This window comes from Equus quagga, chromosome 5, assembly GCF_021613505.1.
Source record: "Equus quagga isolate Etosha38 chromosome 5, UCLA_HA_Equagga_1.0, whole genome shotgun sequence".
Lineage (NCBI taxonomy): Eukaryota > Metazoa > Chordata > Mammalia > Perissodactyla > Equidae > Equus > Equus quagga.
In genome coordinates, this window is record NC_060271.1 from 38,807,925 (window position 1) to 38,830,352 (window position 22,428).

Genomic DNA, 22,428 nt, shown 5'->3' on the forward strand with positions numbered 1-22,428 from the left:
AAGGCCCCCAGGTGGGAGAAGTGGGAGGCACTGGGGGCTTCCTGGCACCAGCCACCAAACACTTCCGGAATGGTCACCATCTAAAGAGGGCAGCCCCTTCTGCTCCCGTGGGGTCCTTCTCACTCGTTTGAGGTCCCCAGGCTGGGAGGCGGGGTGGGAGAAGTGACATAGCCCTGGGATGCAGGAGACCTGAGTTTCAGCCCTCGATCCACCACTGACTTGCTGTGTGGCCTCTGGAAATGTCTCCACCTCTCTGAGCCAGAGTAGTCTCGCCTGTAAAATGAGGATGTCAAGCAAGGAAAAGAATGTGAAGCACCCACTATGCACCAGGAGCTACTTTGGGTGCTTAACAGGAGCTCCTCAAATCCTCCCAGCAGCCTTTGAGGTGGAGACTGTGACAGTCCGCATCTTACAGAAGAGGAGACAGAGGCTCAGAGAGGTGAGGAAGCCCAATGTCCACCTTCCCTCGGCCAGTAGGGGTGCAACCAAGATCTGAATCCAGGACCATTTGACACCAAAGCCTGGTCCTTTGACTCAGACCTTGCAGCAATGGGGATGGAAGAGCTCTTTTCCATATTCCAAAAGCCAGATGGGGCTGACCCTCTGCACACAGAACAGTCGCAAGAGCTGCCCAAGAAGCTGGGAGCTGGCTTTGGGCTGGAACCAAAGGCTCAGAAAGGCCCTGGCGTGGGGGTCTCAAACTGCGACACTCCCTGGAGTCACCCGGAGAGACGAAAACAGCCCTGAGGCCTGCTGCTCAGCCCGCCTGGCGCTGATCTAGCTGGTTTGCATCCCGGGAATTGAGAATTTTAAAGGCCACCCTTGAGAGCCACTGGTCTAGAGCCCTCTTCTCAAAGTTTGGTCCGAGGCCCAGCAGCATCCGCAGTCCCTGGGGGCTCATCAGAAATGCAGCCGCTCGGCCCCCACCCCAGCACCCAAGTCAGAAACTGCATCTTAACGGGATCCCTGGAGAGGCGTCTGTGCACTGAGGTTGGGAGCGGGGCTGGGCAGCCTTCGGCAGGAGCCAAGTGCAGGCGCTGTGGGCGTGGCAGAGGTCTGGTCTGAAGCTGGGGGAGGCCAGGGAAGCTTTGTGGAGCAGGCCTTTCCCACGTGATGGCTGAGGCAGGAAAATGAAAGTGATCCCTGGGGGACAGGAGCAGAGGCTTGAAACCACGAGCCGGGACCGTCACTGGGGTTCCTTCAAGTGGAGATGCTGGGGACTGGCGGGGTCTGAGGGCGGAGGGGGTACCCGCAGCTAACACACGAGGGGCTGGCATCAGGGCCCTGCGGGCTGTGCTTAGGCGGTTTTCTCACTTAATCCCCCCTTTGACCATGTGAGATGGGGAATGGTTATTGTGCCCTTTTTGTGGATGAGGGGACAGCAGCACAGAGAGATCAAGTACTGTGGTTAAGGTCACAGAGAAAGGCGGGAATAGAAGGGGCGGAGGAAGGAGGGGGAGCCTGGAGTGGGAAGGAGGGAGCCAGGACTCACAGGGATCCGACTCCAGGGCTGGCTGCCTCTTAGCAGACAGATTTGCCCTCCTGCCCATCAGCTCTGAGGGAGGCACGGGCCCAGTGCCGGCTCCTGATTTGGTGTCCCCACATCCCAAAGACTAATCACGTCCCTGTCACGTGGGGCTGTCACGCCGGGTTTTGAGGTCTTCCGAGGCCATTATCTCCCCAAACCTGTCTGGCTTGAGCTTCAAATACCCAGCCTGTGACAGCTCATAACACCACCGACGACGCAGCAGGAAAGCCGGCTGGCCTGCGATGACCTCAGCAAAGGAAGCTGCCAGCGGGAGATCCCTGCTGTGGCCGCGTCCCGCCCTGCCAGGACGGCAGAGAGGCGGTGCCAAGCAGCAACTCACTCTGCCGAGGAAACCGAGCCAGAGTGAGGAGGTTACTTGCTCAAGGTCACACAGCAAGTTGTTCTTAGGAAGGAAGGAGGGGACACGACAGGGTGCACTGCACATTTGGGGACACATAACGGGGAGGAAGAGCAGAGTGAAGCCCCAGTGGACTTGGGAAAAAGAACCCTGGGAGGCAGTGCCCTTTGGGCGAGGGCACCTGGCACTGTCACTGCCTCCACCTGCTGCCTCCCCCACTGGACCTGAGCCCCAGCGAGCACACTCTGAGTCTATTCACGTCTCACCCGCTCACCTGCCTGCCACAAGTCCAGAGGACACGACACCTGCAGGAAACACAGGCCCTGCCCGTGGCAGGCCCGGCTCGGGCGGGGAAGCCCCAGCAGGCTGGAGGAGCAGCCTTATCAGTGCCCCAGCTCTGCTCTCCTCTGAGTTCCCACCTCTCACTGACCTTCTGCAACCACTCAGTTCTGGCCCAAATGGCGTCCCTTCTCTTCCCCTCGAGCTGAGCTGAGTTTGCTTTCTTCAAAAGGAAAACTTCTAAACAGGAGGGAGACCAAAAAGAAAACATGAACAAATACATGTGTCACAAGAATGATGAACACACACAAAGCAGGTTCCCAACTCGTGAGAGAAAGGGATCAGGGACCTCCCACGTGGCCGAGATGGGAACGCTCTTTTAAGTGGTAAAATTCTACGACGCTAGGACTTAATTATTATGGCCACTCTGTCTTTTACAGTTGACTTAGGCCAACGAAGTTACAAAGATGACTGAGTCAACTCCAGGGACAAACCCTCACATGGTTTTGAGTTGTTGGAATGCGAGTCCCGTAAGCCCTACATGGGATCTGCCCTGGTCACGGGATTTCTAGAACTCGATGTCTGGTGCCCGTCCAAGGACGCGAACAGTAAGGTGTGGCTGCCTTGATGGAGCAGCCTTGTGGGAACTCAAGGGCATCTCAGCCAGCTCGTCTCGGGAGCCCTGGGTGTGCCTGGCTGGCAGGGCAGCCCAGACGTGGGGCTGGCACCGCCGCGGGAAAGGCACGCTTGCTACGAGCCAGACGGAGTGATGACGCTGCCCAAAGGGCAAAGGGGCAGGGGGCTGTGGGGCTGGAGCATCCTGAGAGGGTCCAGGGCATTGGACCACAATCTGTTCACGCAGCTTCTCCCCACCCCTGCCCCGCCATCTCCAGAGCCCTCGCCCTGAACCCCAGCTGACCTCAAACAGGATGGAGGGTGGCTAGACAGGTGGACCTTTTCACAGACGGGGAAACAGCGGAGGCCTGCAGATGCCACCTGACTTGGACCACGCCCTCTGACTCCACTCTGGGCTGCTCGGGCCTCCCCAGGATCCTGCCCTCCATGTGGTTAGGAACCGCTCGTTTGCTCCATGGAGGCCTCGCCAACAGGCCCCCTCCCTGTGGGGACAGACACCAGGCCCAGCCAGACACTGGGAAGCCCGCGGACTCACGCCCAGGCAGTGGCGGACGTGGAAGGAAAAGCCCCCTAACGGTTCTTTCACGTCACCAGCATCTCCCAGACAAAGGTTCAGTGCAACTGCTTCCCCAGACACTGCCTGCGTCCTCCTCATTCTCCTCTGCACCACAGCAGCCAACATTTCCATGCTTACCGTGCGCCAAGCGCTGTGCCCAATGTATGACACAGTATAACAACTGCCACTCTTCACAAGGAAATTTATGAGATGGGTACTATGACAGCTTACACATGAGGAACTAAGGCACAGAGAGGTTCAGTAGCTTGCCCAAGAACACACAGCTGGCAAGAGGCAGGGCTGGGAAGGTAGCCTGAGCCATTTGCCTCCAGGGCACGGGGTCGTGAAGCCAAACGAGCAAGCCTCCGCAGGATTTCTGAGCCTTGAATGTGCTGACAGGCAGTGTAAATTCCCTAGAGGAGGATCCAGGCTGTCATTTACCCCAAACTTAGTTCCCCCATCGATCTGATAACTACTTAGTGATGGCCTGCTGTGCCAGGTAGTGAGGGCCACAGTGGAGAGCCAAGCAGCCTTGCTCGCGGAAGGCGCGGGAGAGTCCTGCCAGGGATGGCTTTGGTCAAAGGTCTACGCTGAGCCGCCGGAGGGAACCCTTTAAGCACCAAAAGAATGTTTTTAATTTAACCTCATTGGACAGAAATGTTCTAAAATCAGCTGTATGAAGCAGTGTGTCCTGAATTTCTTGAGCATCCTCTCTGGGAGTCAGGTTTCCCGCTCTGCACATGTCCGTGTGCTGGCACAGAGAGACGTCCTCGGGGCCCGCGAGGGTCTGCAAACCTTCTTGTCCACACGCTAAACCAAACCAGCCATTCCAGTGTTCATCACCCACCCTGATCAGTGGAACCCTATCACGCCCCCGACCCTGTGCTGGCGCGGGGGACGCAGCAGCAAACCAAGAGACCTGGTCTCTGCCCTCGGGGCATATGTTCCAGAGAAGAAACTCATTTGCATAGTATATAAGTAAATACATAATTACAACCAGTGATTTGCATTAAGGAGGGAAAACAGAGGCTATGAGAGCTCAGAACAAGGGACCTGACCACAGAAGCAGCGTGTGTGTGCGCGCGCGCACTTGTGTGTACACACATGTAGCTTCTGCTTACGCCCTGAGACTTGGGCTCCGTGGAACACACGGAACACGTTTCAGGATTTGCTTCACGTGACCATGCTGCCCGTGGGAGAGTAGAGAATGCACAAGTTACTTTACCCCCAGGAACAAAGAGAAAGGATTTCCAGAAGAGGTCGTTTCTGTCCCTGAAGGCCACTCCTCGGGGACAGAAGGGGACATTGTTACTACCTACCCTCACCCCCAAATCTTTCCTGCCCTCTTTCTGTGCCTGAATCTCAAAGCAAGTTTTTACCCCAGGAGATCTGGGGAGTTTGCAAGTTGGAACAAGACGGGGGTGAGGACGCCTCACGTCTCCTCCCCAGACCTCTTCCTGAACTGTGAATGACAGTCAGGTTACTCAAGGGCTTTTGCTCTTTACAAGAGGCCGATCTGAGTGTTTGTGAGCAGCGAGGACAGGCCCTGGGTTTTGATGGGGTCACGCTTGGCACGTTGTGGAGATGGGTTTCAGATGGAAATGGCCCACCACCTGGAGAATGGCAGGAAAGTGGAGGAGGATTGTGACTGAGATGTCTCCCCAGATAAGTCAGGGGCCACTTCCACCTGCTGTGCAGACCCAATCGACGTCCTACGATGGCGGAGAGGAGATACTTAGAAATGCAGAGCGCCCTACTCAAATCCAGGAGAGGGGCCTCCAGCACAGGAAGGCCCTCGTCTGAACCCACCACCACCTCCCTCCAGTGCCACATCACCCCCTTCCACACCCTCAGCCCAGAACACTTCCAGGCTCTTCCAAATCTCTCCGAGCTCTCAACACTGGAGCGCCCCCAGACTCAATTCCTGGGCTTCTTCTCCATCTACTCACTCTCTTGGCGGTTCCAAGCTCATGGTTTGAAATCTCATGTGTACTCTGAGGACCCCCAAGTTTCTATTTCCTGGGTCCTTTCCTCTGAACTTCCCACCTGCATGTTCAACTAACCCTTCCACATCTCCCCTGGAATGTCCAAGAGCATCTCAAACTTAACATGCCCCAAACGGAACTCCCAGCACACACGCACCCTGCAAACCGGCTCCAACCACAGTCCTCGCCTCGTCACTCAGTGACAACCCCATGCATCCATCTGGAGGCCCAGGCAAAAAACCCTGTTGTCATTGGGGACCTCTCTCACTCATCCAATCCTCACAAATCTTGTGGCTCTACCTTCAAGATACATCCAGAATTCCACTGCTACTCACCATCCCTGCTACTACACTCTGCCCACCTGCCATCGTTCCTCACCTGGTCACGGCCTACGCTTCCCAGTCTCTATTTCTACTCTTGGCACCTTTCAGTCTATTCTCAGCAGAACAGCCAGAGTGAACCTTTCAAAAGGCAAGTCATCCCATATTACTCCTTCCCTCAAAACCCTCCAGTGACTTCCACTCCCTCAGGGTAAAGCAAAGCCTTTACAAAGGCTGCAATAGCCAATACAGTCCACCCCTGGTTACCCCGACCTCATCTCCTACTCCAATAGCCAATACGAACCACCCCTGGTTACCCCGACCTCATCTCCTATTCCAATAGCCAATACGAACCACCCCTGGTTACCCCGACCTCATCTCCTACTCCAATAGCCAATACGGTCCACCCCTGGTTACCCCAACCTCATCTCCTACTCCAATAGCCAATACGAACCACCCGATTACCCCGACCTCATCTCCTACTCCAATAGACAATACAAACCACCCCTGGTTATCCCGACCTCATCTCCTACACCAATAGCCAATACGGTCCACCCCTGGTTACCCCGACCTCATCTCCTACTCCAATAGCCAATACAAACCACCCCTGGTTACCCCGACCTCATCTCCTACTCCAATAGCCAGTACGAACCACCCCTGGTTACCCCAACCTCATCTCCTATTCCTTTCCCCTCCTGGCCTCTCACTCTTCCTTGAGCATGCCAGGGATGCTTCCACCTCAGGACCCTGGCACTTGCTCTTCCCTCTGCCAAGTGCTTTCCTCCCCTTCATCGCAGGCTTGCTTCCTCATCTCCAAGTCTTTGCTTAAATTTCCCTTTTTCGGTCAGCCTTTCTCTGACCCCTCTATTTAAAACGGTAGCTCCCATTTTCACTCCAGAACTCTCTGCCCTCTTCCCTGTTTTACTTCTCGCACAGCACTCATCACCTGACATCCTATCCAGTTACCTGCTTGTTCACTGTCTGCCTCCCCGCCTAGGATGTGAGTTCCAGGAGGGTGGGCAATTTTACCCGCTGGGTTCAATGCCGCATCCTTCTAGAACAGCACCTGGCACACGACAGCAGGCACCAGCCCCTACGTTCATTATTAATGAATGGATGAAGACAATGAATGAAGGGCCAAGATCTGCACTCTTTCTTGACTAAATCACACCCATAATGCATCATCTATGATTTCCAGTTATTGTTTACAGAGGGGCAAGAACTTAAGACACATAAAAGCAATCTGAGTGCAAAATCTTTCCATGCCTTTATGTAAATTTTTAATTCTTTCTCACCCACCCCTAATTGGATGGCATTTTTTAAACAAATTACTGTAAGTCTTTCTAAGCATTCAACTTATTTTTCATAAACACTTCTATGCTCATATTTCATCAGTTTGGATACTATTTAAGTCATACAAGCACAATAATAAATATGAGTGGCACAAAGAGGGTTGGGAACAAACAGAACTGACCTTTGGCATTATTTAACTTGATTGCTGGGAACTGAAGTGTACGGGCTCTCCCGCTAGGTGTCGTCAGGATGCTTTCCAGAAGGAATGAGGAGCATCCATTAATATGGCGGGTCGGTTAAATGAAAATCAACTGAGCTTCAACTGCACTTCATTTTAACCACAGTTGGTATCCTAACAAAAGTTTGGAAAGATTTCCAGTACCACTGTACCCTCCTGGGCCCTGAACTCTACAAAACGCTCTCACAGCAATTATTCCCTACGCAACGGTGAACACACTGGACTTGATGATCGACTGATGTGCAAACGGGAGACCTCTGTCCTACCCTCTGGCTTCATCAGCTGGACCCCATTACACAGCAGCTCTGACTCATAAGCATGATGGAGAAAGCGCCAAGGTGAGGGATCCTGTGTGGCAGATCCAGTTTGGGGAACAGCCTTGTTCAGCACAGCCCAGTCAAGTACATATGACAGCATGAGAGCAATCAGCATTTAAGCTCTAAGAGGAAGAGACTTGCCATTTTTAGCAAAAGAAAGAAAACACACAAGGAAAATCGTCCACTGCCAGGTATTTTGGAGGCTCTACGGGAGAGGGACCCCTTAGAAGATGTCAGGTAACAGGAGGCAGAATTAAGGCTGGTGACAGAGGGAGGATGACCCTATTTTCAGAGCCAAAAACTGGGGGAAAGGATTTAAAAATGTGAGAGGCTATTTGGACAGCTGTAGTCCAGGAAGGTCAGGATGCTTGATTATAGTCACAGCCAGCCTGTGTGTGCACGGCGTGGATTGGTAACGGGGAATACTGTTTCACTGAGATTTCTGAATTAATGAGCCACGCTGTACTGACTTCTGGCACAGTCTCCTGGCCTCTCTGGGGTATTGCTCGACTTTCATTACACCTCCTTAACCCTGACGATGCGCCCCCATTAGTAAGCCTTTAATAATGACTGTAACTATCACCAAATAACCAACCCTTTTTTTCAACTTGATTTTAATTGGTCATTTGCTATCCAAGTAACACTCTCTACTCAGTTGCCAATAATTAACTGCCCCCAAATATATATTTTAAGGCAAAAAGCCATGAGTTAGAGAGCAGGTCACCAGAGTGGTGGCTTTGGTTCTATTGTTACTGGAAATTTCTTCCTTTTTTTTTTCTTTCTTTTCATTCTACCAATACTGAGCACCTACTATGGCTGGGAGCCGCAGTGGGTGCTGGGGCACACTGCAGGTCACAGGTCACTGTGCGACACCATGCTTGTCCTAGATAAGTCATATAGCCCCCTTGAAAAGACACACAAAGAGCAAAGATGGACAAGGCAGGGAATCCTGGGAGATGAGAAGTGTCCCAGCCCTGCGGCTGCCCTGGCTCGTCTGTCACAGGGCAGCTTTTAGGATTAAGGAGATACATAAGTGAAAGTGTTCTGAGAATTTTAAAGTGCTATAAATATATCAGAGATTGTTAATAAGCAAAGGAAAATAAAACGAAAACCAGAAGCAAATTAAACGATAAGATGGGGTGCTTGCTCTTTTTTTTTTTGAGGAAGATTAGCCCTGAGCTAACTGCTGCCAATCCTCTTTTTGCTGAGGAAGACTGGCCCTGAGCTAACATCCGTGCCCATCGTCCTCTACTTTATATGTGGGACGCCTACCACAGCATGGCTTGCCAAGTGCTGCCATGTCCGCACCCCGGATCCGAACCGGTGAACACAGGCCACCGAAGCGGAATGTGCGCACTTAACCGCTGCGCCACCGGACTGGCCCCCTAAAGGAGAATTCTGAAGTCTGGGTAAGACTCATCTGAGAAGCTGATAAACATGAAGATTTCAAAGACCCGCCCCCAGAGACTACGGTTTAGTAGGGCTGGAATTCCTAATAGGCCTCCCAGGTGGTTTTTTTTTTTTTTTTTTTTTTAAAGATTTTATTTTTTCCTTTTTCTCCCCAAAGCCCCCGGTACATAGCTGTATATTCTTCGTTGTGGGTTCCCCTAGTTGTGGCATGTGGGACGCTGCCTCAGCGTGGTTTGATGAGCAGTGCCATGTCCACGCCCAGGATTCGAACCAACGAAACACTGGGCTGCCTGCAGCGGAGCGCGAGAACTTAACCACTCGGCCACGGGGCCAGCCCCCTCCCAGGTGGTTTTTGACGCAGGTGGCCCACTGAGTGAACATCCTGGTGAGATGACCCCAACTACGGCCCCTCGCACAGCTGGGAACAAGCAGGAAACGGGCTTTCTCCAGCTGAAATCAACAAGACGGTACCTACTGACCAGCAAAACTCTCCCCTCATCTAAGCACCTGTCTGACTCAACTCAGGACAGCACCTTAAGAAAACCTGCTGTTAGCTGGCACTAATGGGCTGTAGCTGTAATTTTTATAAACATGACAATTATACTGATGAAATAATTCAACAGAGCATATGCCTCAACGACAGTATGTGACACCAATTTATTGCGGTACATCAAGAAGTTTGGGTCCTACATAAAGGCAAAGTCAACACAGGCCAGTTTTCACCCAGCTCATTCATAACATTCAGTCAAAGGAGCCTACATCTGAATGAAGAAGGGAAGCATAAAACACCTATTAACCTGTGCCCAGGTTCTTAGAGGAACTCTGAAAACTTCTGGAGTAATACCCCAAATTAGAGAAGAAATCAAATCAACGCACAGGTGTAGGAGCCAGGGCCACAAGGAGTGAGACGGAATGAACTCCAGCTACGTCCCTACAGTCAACCACTCGTTAGCACTCGGCACCAAGGAAAATATTTGTGCTAAACTTAGAGGACACAGGCATCAGGTAAAGACAAGAAACCTATTCTGTTTCAGAACAAGGTACTTCACCTGGCAACACATCTTCGCCAAGAAAGACATTGTGTGCACTTTCACCCCAACTTTCATTTCATTCTCTCCACAAATCATTTATTCAACGCACATGTGTTTTAGGAGCTTAAAAGAAAAAAGCAGAGGCCAGCCGGTGGCATAGTGGTTAAGTTTGCACACTCTGCTTCAGCAGCTCGGGGTTGGCAGATTCGGATTATGGACGTGGACCTAGGACTGTTCGTCAAGCCATGCTGTGGCAGCATCCCACATAAAATAGAGGAAAATTGGCACAGATGTTAGCTCAGTGACAATCTTCCTCAAGCAAGAGGAGGAAGATAGGCAACAGACGTTAGCTCAGGACCAATCTTCCACACCAAAAAAAGAAAGGAAAAAAGCAGTCTCTACGTGCTGCTCTCAGTGCACTTTGCTTACAGGGCCACCTCTTTATTTACGTGTGCTATGAATAGGACCACTATCTAGCTTCCTAGCCCACAGATGGTTACAGAAGCATGCCCGAAGGATGCCAGGGAGTGCAGAAAATATCCATAAATGACAGATGAAAAGGGAGACGGTGAGAGCACATCCTTCTCAAAAGATGCTGAAGTCACCTCTCAAGCTTCTGGATCCTGTAGGCCTGAATTATCTCTGAGGGCATCGCTTCTCCACAACAAAGTATTAATTGACGGTTACCTTGAGCCTTCAAGGAAACGTGAAATAGCATCCAGGGTACCATTTTTAAAAGCAGGAAGCAGCAGACATGTTAGACCACAGACAGCGAACACCTGGCACTGCAGAGCCGTCGCCCTTCCTGCGTCCAAGGCTGACACCGGGCACTCAGCCCAGCCCTCTCTCCCCGGTCGTGACCCTGCTCTGAATCCAGCTCAACGCAGCAGCACAGGCAGCTGCTCCCCATGCACAGATGGAAACCTACCTGCCAACCATGGCTTGGAAAGACTTCTATGAAAACAGAGAAAAGAAAAAAAGTTGACACTGGAGAGTAAGGTTTAACTCCCTGGACGAGTCGGTATCTGCATCTGCTCCTTCCCTCACAAAGCTGGGTGGAGGGGGCACCAGCGCAGCCGTCACACTGGGCCTGGCTGAAACCACTCAGCCTGGTCTCCAACAAATACAAAATGGACCAGGACCAAGAGGGCCAAGACCTGTGTTCACCTCCGCATGTCTAGCTCCTTCAAGTCAGTCGGTGCTTCTTGTCCACACTCGGGCAGCTGCATACTAACAAGCCGTGTCTCCCCGCTTCAAGATGCCACTGGGAAGAACTGGGCACAGCCAGGGCTCCCTTCCCAGACCAAGGGACAAAGAGGCAGGACAGACTTAGGAGGAGGGGTGGAGCCAGACAGCCTGGACTTGTTTCCTAGCTGTGACCTCAGGCAAATTGCTTAACCTCTCTGTGTGTCGGTTTCCCCATCTGTAAAAAAGGAGAACATAAAAAGCATTTACTTCAAGGGTTGTTTTAATGATGAAATGTGGTAATAAACGTAAAGCCCTTAAAACAGCAGCTAGCTGGAGCTTTAAAATATCAGCGATCATTCTTATACTGTTATTTCAATGAATCAGCATTCCTTGGTTAAGTTTCAATGGTTTCACAGAGCTAATGTTTTCTTCTGACCCTAGCTTTTAAAAAAATTTACATTTTGACTTTGAGATTCAAAACCAAGAGGAAGAAAGTGATATGGAGGGGTGATTGGATAAGGGTTAATCATCTTTTTTCTCGCCTTGATTTGAAAACTGATTCCATCTTATAGCTCATTCTCTTTAGTTGTGTTGGGAGAGCGTGCCTGACATGGGAAGGGGGCAGCTACGGTCGGCATATGAACAGCTCAGGCCCGGCTGAGGCACAGCCAAGACCCCTGGGTCCCTGGTGGCAGGACCAGGAGTCAGCTGAGAGCCTTCTCTCTGGGCAGAGGCAAGAGAGGAGGGAATGTTCCGGATGCTGCAACCTGTGCTGTTATGAAATCTCATACGTGGCAAGTCAGCTTTAAGCAGCAGCCACAACTTTTAATCAGATTGAGATTTAAGAGTACATCTTTCAATAACAGTAACAGAAGCAGCTAACGTTAAAAAAAACACTACGGCAGGTAGCATTGTGTGGTCCTCACAGGCTTATTATCTGTTGTCTTCAAAACCATCTTTTGTGGTCAGATTGATCATTAATGCCATTTTACAGAAAGGAAAACTGGGCCTCAGAGGTTAAGTAGTTTGCCCAAGGTAAGTGCTAGTCAGTGATAAAGCCAGGATTCAAATCACTTTATTCATTCAACAAATATTTACTGAGCAGCTACTACAAGCCGGAACTGTTGCAGATGCTGGCAATGCAGCAGTGAACAAAACAGATTTCCTGCCACGGGAGAACTTTCCTTCTAGGAGGGAAGACAGTAAACAAACGGAACATTGGGTAACAGAATGTATGGAAGAGTGAAGTGTCTCCAAGAACAGCGGGGCAGAGTAAGGACATGCAGAGGGACAAGGGCAGGATTTCAGACCCGTTGGTCAGGGAAAGCTGCTTGGAAGTTGATCAGCCGCTCCAGGTCCCAAGCCAATGAATGCCCTTACCTACATTCCACTGCCTGTAATGAAATCACAGCGTAACCTCCAAACCAGGCCAGCGCTGGCCTGCACTGCACTCTCTTTTGTGGAAGGCAAGAGGCCCTCAGGAAACTCTGAACTTTGAATTCCATTCTGTGTAATCATGGCAGGCCGCCCCGAACCAAAGCTCCACATGGACTCACACTGCTCCCCTACGGGGCTCCTGGGCTCCCGGGAGGCCAGGCCAAGGGCTCCCCAGGCACCTCCGCACGCTCCGTGCATCCCGCTCACTGCTTCTTTGCCCAGATGGAGAGGGAAGGAGACCATAACAGAAGTCTCTAGGAGTGTTTCTAAAATTCTGACTAGTTCTATCCTCACCAAAGGCAGTAATGACCCATTCTGTGACACTAACATAAGCTCATGTTTGTCAGTTTCCACAAAGGAATCTCTTTTCTTCCACGGCCTTTAAAAGCATGAGCAGTTTCTTCTGCAGCCTCTTCCAAGAGTTCCTCAGGGACCACCGCCATCTCAGTTCTACCCCTTTCCACCGGGATGGTTACTAAACCCTGTCAGTTTCCTCAGTGAGCTTCCTGGGTCTTTTATTGCGAGGACTCAAGTCTCTGACCCCATATAAACGTTAGTGGTCATTCCCACCACAGCCATCAGCAACTGAATCCTTACAAGGGGACACGCCACCTCCTTTAACATAGATGCCCGCAGACGAGGAGGCCGAGGCTCACTGGCGGCGTGCCCTGGCCTCAGTTCCAAATGGTACCCAGGGAATTAAAACCCAGGTCGCTAGTTCAAGGCCAGTGCTTAGTCCCTCTATGCTACTCCACCTCTCTGCAACAAAACCCCTCCGTGGGCAGTGACACCAGCATCAGTCATGCCGGGGACACAACAGCTCCGTGAAACCTATGGGCACAGTGAATTACGTGGTTTCACACTGCAGTTAAAAGCGTGGCTCTCAAATGAGGGGGCTGCGTTTGGGGTCCCCACTTAGAGTTGTGGGACGTAATGCAAATGATGGCACCTCTCAGACTCGGTCGATTTATCTGTAATCGAGGAGACTGCTGTCTCCCTCAGGCAGCGGGAGAGCTTCTGAGGAGTGAAGCCCTGTAAAGCGCTGGGACAGGGCTGGGCACGGAGGGACGGCCGGGAGCATTTTCAGCTCCCTCCATGGTGGCCAGCTACATCCGAGGGTCCTCTGAAAGGCCCAGGACACAGGACAGAGCCCATCAGATCTACAGTCCGACACCTTCATGATCCAGATTGACCATCAGAGACGTTTTCTGAATGGCTGACCGACTGAATCAGTACAGGAGAATGTGGCTGAATTCACAAGTCCAAGAATAGCCTGGAAATAGAAGCCATATGAACATGTTCCTAAACTCGAGCTGGCTTGGCAAGGACTGGATGTGATTATAAAAAGCAAGTGAGAGGAGAATGTTACTGCAAGGAAAATTGAATCCATATGAGTTTTAAACAACTTCATTCCAAGAGAAAGTATTAAAATATTAGATTTTTGGCAATTATTAAATATTAAAACAAATGAAATTATTTTAAATTGAAATTTCTTAAGCTAAAAAATTAAAGTTTCCACAACTGTATCATAAGGCCTAATTACTCTTTTGTTATTAACTTACCTGTGCAACAAATTCCACGTCTTTTTAAAATGATTCCTGTTTAAAATTTACATTTAGATTTGATGCTAAGACTCAGCAGTTATCTGAGCCCAGATTATACAGTAGATTCCTGTCTAAATACTGATCTGGAAACATTCTTAGCTTACATATGCCCTGACTCGGGACATAAGCCTGTACTTTAAATAAAACCCATTTGCAGCTTTCTGTCATTACTGAAATGACACCCCAGCTCTCTCCCCTCTCACTGAGTAACTCGGGTAGCACTGTCACAGAATGTTCAAAAACGTGGGGTTTTTTGTCTGGCTTCCTGCTGTAGGTTATAAACTGGACACGGGAAGGCATATTTAGGCACTAACTTCTTCCAGAAAGTGTTCACGTTCTCTGGAACATCCGCTTGAATTTCGGGGGTCGCTTTCTGTAAGAGAAAGCTGAAAAGGAATCCAGCTGGTACAAGCGAGGCAGAAAAAAAAGCACGCACAAATCCCATGACCCCAATAGCTCGGCAAGTTTTCTCTCATAAAAGTATTTCCAAGCCCCTTTTAATGGCTCACAACAGAATTAATTTTTGCAACTGCAAGTAATTTAATGCAGAGGCGCGATGGTTTTTCCAATTCTTATTCTTAATCTAGAAAGTAAACAAAACCTACACACACCCTCCAGGCTCTAATCCTATACTTTCAAAACAACTTACCACTGGCAGAAACTTAACCCTTTGTTTTGCATGTGACACACTGTTCGCTGAGGTGAGAAGGCAAGCCGACCAACTTTCTCTTTGGGCTAATGCCCAACAGGTCAACTTCTCAAGTGACATCTGAGGACACTCCCCATGACCCCCGGACCCTTCTTCAGAGCCACTTTCAAAATCAAAGGATACTATTATAATGAGCTTGATTTCTATTAAACCGATTTTTGTTGGCTAACCAACAACTGATCTAGAAAGCCAGCTGGACCTGAGAGGTCTACGACACGGGTGGAAGCAGATCCCAAGAGTCCAGCATGAGACTAGCCTCACTGTCCCAGGAGCGGCTCCTGCCTCATCAACGCTCTCGCTGCACTGGTTGTGCCCACAACGCGACAATTCTCATGTCCGCCAATGCTGGAAAAGCCCTTGGTATCAAGGCCTGTATTCCACATCTAGAGGAAATGAAGCTTCAAAAAAAAAAAAAAAACTATAAAAATCATCAACAGCATGGCGTAGCTTGGAGGCAGTTCAAATCCTAGCTTGCCACTTGAGAGCTGTATGACCTTTGAACAAAATCACTTCCCCGGGGTGTTTCTCCGTCTGTAAATGATGCCAACCACACGGTGTTACTGTCAAGAGTCAAGTGCACAAAATGCTTACTTAGCACAGTACCTCACACACAGAAAGCATCCAAGAGATATGTGGAATTCCCCCTAGAGTTTATCAGATCCTTTCCAGCAGCACTTGGAAAGGAAGCAGCACCAGGGCGGGAGTGGGAGAAAGAAGTGAAGTGTGGCTGGGGTTGAGGAGTGGGCACGGGGTTGTGGCCTGGGCGGTCCCCAAATGGGAGCCTGGGGCCTCGAGCCTGAACACATCAACCGATGAGCAGTTCCACATTTTCCTCTACAACACACCCACTCGAGCCTCAAGTTTCGTTCAACTTTTTTTTTTGACACTGGGTGTTTTCATTTTTTCTATAAAGAATGTTAATGGTAAGATGGATGTCACCATTCCCACCAATCTGGATCTCGTTTCTACTCTATTTTTTTAGCCCACAGCACTGTGTATTTAAGGCCCGGCATCCTGTAGGCAAATTCCCAGGGAGAGTCAAGGCCCCAGGAGGGCGAGGCTCTGGAATAAACATGGTGAGAAACTGCGCAGCGGCCCGCTGTTCCTCTTTCCCCAGGCCTAGCACCTTCTTCCATGAAGTACACACCCCTCTCTACAGCCCAGGGCTCAAGACCATTCACAACAGCCCTTCACCCTCTGCCCCCCAGCCTTCAGAAAAACGGGAACAACGAAAGTACCTACTTTGCAGGGTGAGTCTGAGGATTCAACGTGGCACTGAGAGGCTCAAATGAGATTACTCAAATACTTCAGCAATTAGGAGCTTCACACATTCGTTAACATAAACTCAGAGATTCTTCAGTGTGCACTGAGATTACCTGGGGGCTTTAAACGACAGAGCGCACAGGGCCCCCCCTCAAACTGTCTCATTTGTAAGGTTGGTTGTAGGGCCCTGGAACCCGGAGCTTGAGCACCAATCTGGGTTACGTTTGAGAACCGATGCGCTGGAGGACAGGGCTGTGGCTCCCGTCTGCTCACAGCCAGGGCCTGGCGCCAGGCGATCGAACCATCGCTGCAGTCACCTCCAGCTCTCCCGCCCTTCCCAAATCCCTCCACACAGCGTGGTCACTCTCCAGGCTCCTGAACACACCCTCGGCAGTGCTTCCCCAGGACGTCCGCTGAGACCGCACCCCAGGCAGCAGAGCAGGGTTGGTGCCACCAGGAGAGGCATGGGCTGCTGGGCCTCCACAAATACGACAGAAATGGCAAACCATTTTAGCTATCAGCCTGGTCTCGGGAGTACTTTAAACGTGGCCTTTACACCTGAGTCAACCTGTTCTCACCCACCTGTACTCTCATCCGCTCTTCAAGGTAAACTGCCCTTTACAAATTTTTTCATGGATATAAGTCAATCTATTCAAACTGAGGTTTGATATCAAATCAAAACCCACATAAAATATCAAACGCATTAAATGAGTTCTAATTTAAGTAAAGTCACTTGAACGTAAATATTAAAAGTCTGCAGTCATCTAGACATTTGGTCTCAAATATTAAGCTGGAAGCACCACCTTGACCACCTAGTCTTTGGAGAGTTGTGACAAAGTGAGGAGGTTTTGAACATGAAGTAAAAAAGAGCAAAAAGCCACCATGCAAATATAAGTTCCACAACTTCAGCATTTTGTCCACTGATGTAATCTAGCACCTAGAACACAGCCTGGTATACAGCAGGTGCTTAATAAATTAATGTGCTTCTGTAAAATACCTTGCTAGAAAGTACCTGTAGTAACCAAGTAAAAATAGCCTAAAAAAGGATTTGTAATCAGACGCATGGTGAGACGCCTCAAAATAGCAGGAGAGACATAAGGCTTTAGCCATGTTTTAAAACGTTTAACTCCATAAAGAGTAAAACCACCAAACTGAGAGAACTTGTTCCCGGTAAGATATGAGTTAAGTGACTTCCTGGGGACTCCTCCATTGAGGAAACAGCCGAGTGCCTGCCACGCTCAGGCACTGCTGTAAGAATAGCGACACAAGACAGACCTCGCCCTGCTCCTTCAGTCCCGTGAGTCTGTGAGCATCTGCACCCCGGAAAAAAGACCTCCTTCTAGAAGAAAAACTCAGACCATCTACTCCATTCCTCACTTTTGGCAGATTGGGAACTAAGATGCAGAAAGCGAAATAACTTGCCCAAGGCTAAGCCACCAGCAGCAGGGACACAGGCGGCTAGAAGGCGCCTGTCAGGTGCCCATTCACTGATGGTATGGAGGGACGAAAGAATGGCCAGCAGATGCTCCAAGACGGAAACCATCGTCCTTTCCAGAGCCGAGCTCTTTCTATCCCCCAACGGCCGCCTCCTCACAGGGCGCTGCACGTGTTCAGCACTCCCTTTAGAAGAGCACTTAACACAATGTTGAAATCCACTGCAAAACCTCGTCAGCCCCGCCCCCTCCCCCTCCCCGCTGGGTTTTTCTAACGCAGGGATATTGTAAGCCAGAAATGTGAACATTTGACCAAGGGAGGTTGATCCTATCTTCAGCTTTACCACCTTTCCCTAAGAAGGAATGTCACAGAGATATAAAGAAAGTATGAGAAACACAAGTGCTATCATGTAGGACTTTATGAAACGGCTTATATTCAACCACTTTTAAAAAAACAGCACTCCACAAAACCTTAAAACACGTTGCAACTTGTTTCTTCGGGGAATCCATAAGAATAAAAACCCCAAACTAGAGTAAATTGTTAACAAGCCAAGACCCCATAGGAAACTCTCTAGTTCACTCTTAAAAAAAAAGTCCACAAGGCCCTTCTTAGGGCCACTGTCCGTCCTGCTGCCTGTCTACCCTCTGGATGGTATATAAGCAGTCTGACTACCAAATATTCAGCTCACGCCAAATGGAAACCGGCGAGCAGAGGCCGGCCGGCCTGCCTGTGACGGGCAGCCCCTAACGCTCCTCCCACACGCCCCCTCCGTGCTCTCCCTTAACTGCGCCCAGTGACGCACAAAATGCAGTCCTTCCACAAGCGTTTAGAAAGTGTTTTTATTGGTTACAATGATATAAAATGAATCATTTGAATCCCCCCTAGTTATTAAGTGCTTGCTAGCAAGAGCATAAAAAAACTTTTTTATACATCTGACAAACTCAAACGGTTTATTTCATGCTGAAAGGGGAAAAACAGCAAACAGCGCTGGTCACTTGTCTATGATGAACCGCTCCCTCAAGGCTACATTGGTTAAAATCAACGGACAACCCCTTTTGTATGTGAAATTGCAAATTTTAATGTTTTCATTAGAATAGTCTTTTATATCACTCTCCAACAAGAAACAATAAAATAACTAACAGCAAACTTCAATACAAGTACACTCTCCAGATTAACAACTCAAACAAAAATGTAAAATGTAAATCACATATAATACAATTGAAGCGTCCAAAACAATTTAAATAATTTTAAATATTTTATTTTTAAACTACTACAAATGCTTTATACAACATTTCAACACAAAGTCCCCGTAACAGAAATGTAACAAAATGGGAATGATAGTGAAAGGATTAAAGTGGCACAAATTCACCAAACAAGTATTAAAAACTACAGATTTTAAGAGGTAGATTATTTTAAAGTTGGGAACAAAAAACAACATGAATAAACCTAACCATTTTCCACCAACTCAGTCATTAATTAGGGGGAAGGCATATAATGCATGGAGAAATGATACTTAGATACTCAGGAAGAGGCCAATCTGTCGTTTTTAATCTCTGTTAGAGACTGCGGTGTAAAAGCTGGTATGTAAGCTCGTTTATACTTACGTGTACACCTACATCTGTGCAGGCCTGTGATGCATCCTGGGCACTGATATATTGCTACATAGTCTCTGATAATATAATAGTTATAAATTAGTGCCAGATAATGATCTGAGAGGATAACGTCCATTTGGACATATAAACATGACACTGGAAGAGGCATAAAAAAGAGTCCATATCCCATCCGGTTTCCTCTCCATTATGCTGGCAATCTGCTTGTGATAAGAAGCAGGCTGAGAGAGAAGCTAAACGCCTCTCTGTCTACAATTCATTGAAAAGAAAGGCATCAAGAGCTGGTGTGTGACCAAAACGTCTTAAAATGAGTGCATCAGAATTCGTCATCCCTGAAATCTACAACAAACTACTGAGAAGGAGAGGACTTGCTTTGCAAGGTTAAGTTCAAATTATTCCTTTCTCTGTTATGTGCCAAAAACCAGGGCCACACTTGATTTGAGTTACCAGTCCCATGACGAGGAGCCAGGTCATCTAGCCCATCTTACAGCGCCCTCCTCTTTGCATCTCAATCACCCGGGAGCCCAGTACGCGTGGTGGGCACCAGCGAGGAAGCGGATGCCTGATTCTAACTGGGACAAGAAGCCTGCTGGCAATCGGTTGTGTGTGAGCACTTTTGAGTCAGCTTCAATGGTCTTGCAAGCTTGGTAGATTTCGTATTCTTTGCCGCAGTGCTTATCCTAAGTTGAGCATGCAATATCTTTATTTAGTCAATTAAGGTTTGTTTTGTTTGGGGGGCTTTTCTACAGGAAGTTCCTAGAAAATAAGAAAACTGAAGATAAATGACAACATAACATAACCTTTTATGAAGTGACCATGTTAAAGAAAAGGTGAGTAGACCATGTGACAAATGTCAAGACAGCAACAGAATGACTCTGAAGGTATGCAGGAACTTGAGAGTACCCCACTCAAAAGAGACGCGCTGGGAAGGGCCCCAAGCAGGTCTATTTGGAGTGGTGAGGCAGAGACAGATGTGGGAAATCAGCATATTTTTATTTTTTTAATTGATTCACGGTAAATGGGAAAACTTAGTCTGGAATTTCATTTTGCTTCTCCATCTTTAAGTGATCTTGACTGGTTACAATGGGAACACAGCATTTAAGAAAAACTTGCTCTAAAAGGAGCATTAAAGAACGTAAAAACACCTCTGGATTTACAGAGACCAGAGACGGAAGGAGGAGAGCAGAGAACGTGCCTCCTTCCCTGTCCTTTGTCTTACAGCCCAAGGAAAGCAGCCCCAGCCACGGACCTAAATTCAGCCCCCAATAAGCCACAGGTAGGCTCCGATGGCTAACTGTGGACAGTGAGCCCAACCCAGGAGCCAGTGGGCTAAGAGCTGTCACAGGAGACTCTAAAGATGGGTGCTCTGCCTGGTGGCCTTTGCTGCTTTATGCTCAGAAAAGGACTCGGAGCACCAGTCTTTTTTATACCCAGATCGACACAATGGCTTGTTCTCCAGTACGTGACCAACTGGCAAATTCTGCTGAGCCCTCAATGTTAAATGGAAAACTCTGACTTCATTCACAAGGCCGTCTACAAGCATACACTTGAAAATCTGTGGAATCCTAACTGGCATTCAAATGGACAATGCCTGAGTGTTGGGGACTAGCTCTTAATCACTGTTGCGTATGATGAAATACACAGGAGCAGAGGCGCTGCCAGCTCTGCGCGAAGTCCTTGACTATGCAGTGAGCCAAGGGAAGCAAACTCACTGAAAACAGAGTGAAAAGAAAGTATTTCTAAACACGTGCCATGAAACCTCCCCTGAATAAAAGTGACAAGTAGAAATAATATACTGAAGAGGAAAGGAGACTACAGCTAAAACACAACAAGAAGCGAGGACGAGGCCTACTCTCCCAGAGCCCTGGGCTGGACGCTGATGAACCACCACATCCCCAGGCCTGACTTTAGGAATCCTGATTATATACCCAATTCACTACAAGGTGCGGAAGACTGCAACAGACCCGCTGAAGAACTGCCCACTCTTATGCCCAGATAATCAAAATATACATGTCCTGTTGAACATGTGCGTTTTAATTCCCAAAAATACTTCATAAATTATTATAGTCACTTTTAAGTGGACCCCTGTGTAAGACACACGTCCTTCAGACGCGTCCGCAGCACAGTTCCAGGGACACACACAAAAGGGAACAGCCACCCTGGATGCCTGCTCCTACCATCTGCCAGTTAGGACAATACTAATGTTTTCTTATCTGATTCTTCTGTGTTTCAAATTTCACTCCAGCAATGTAACCTGCTGTTCACTATCAAACAAAGCAAAATAATTAAAACTAACTGGAGCAAAGAATACACACACTTTTATGAGGCACTTCGGTCCTCTGCGGTCTTAAGGGTTCTTCAAAAAGCAGTGGATGAGCTCAGAGGCTACCTGAACGAACTTCATAAATCTACAGCTACTCAGGGAACTTTTCTTTACAGTACTTTAATTCTTCATATCAACTTTACCCTTAAACTGTTAAATGGGGTCCAGTACAAATGAGTGATTCTTTCAGACAAGACTGGAGACAAAAGGGGACACAGTGCATTCTAAAGCATCAACCACCCAGGAGATGTTTTTAGTACCATCTGTGAAAAGAGGCATATTCTGGTTCTTTAAGCTGGGAAAGGACTCAGTTTAAGAATGTTCTATTGTTGTGGAACTTCCAGAACACAGACTGGGCACAAACGGGTACACAGTGAAACTGCTACGGGCAGGCAGCTTTATCAGCTGATAAACAGGTGCTTGTTTTCGCCAGGGCTAAGCTCCCAAATGGTACAAATGCATGTGCCATGGTCAGAGACCAGATGTTGACTATGACCCACAGTAACTGATTATTTACTACATTTATGAAGTAGCTTTTTAAAAGTCTGATCCTTTAGTCCTAGAGTAAATCACTCCAAGCAGCCTCGGCTAATGGTTCCGTAGCCACGACTCAAGGCAGCGGCACCAACAACTCCACCTCATCAACTGTGCCGTGGCAACAGCACCTTTGAGTCCTCACAGCCTCTCCCAAATGGCAGCCATTCCCCAGTTAATGCTGACTGCCTGAAACACCAAAGAATTTTCAGACACTGAAAGTTACAGCCAAGAAAGCCTAGTGTCAGGCAGCTCACTCTCAAGAGACGAGATTTTTAAAAATTTTGCAGAAATTCTATCTGATGATGAGTAATCTCACATGAGACTGGCCTGCAGGCATGATTCAGGAAACAGCAGGAATTCCAAGAGCACACA

General features: G+C 48.8%; 1 protein-coding gene across 9 annotated transcripts in view; it reads right to left on the bottom strand.

Moving 5' to 3' along the window:
• Positions 1-22,428, bottom strand: part of PRDM2 (PR/SET domain 2) — a 117,242-nt gene that overhangs the window by 14,284 nt on the left and 80,530 nt on the right. The window contains exon 9 of one of the 9 annotated variants that reach the window (XM_046661960.1): positions 18,416-19,952. The exons of the other annotated variants lie outside the window; for them this stretch is intronic. Within the exon in view, the coding sequence (XP_046517916.1) occupies positions 19,940-19,952 (13 nt within the window). The 3' untranslated portion in view covers positions 18,416-19,939. Of the gene's footprint in view, positions 1-18,415; positions 19,953-22,428 lie in introns of those variants that run through there. 9 annotated transcript variants of the gene reach the window in all.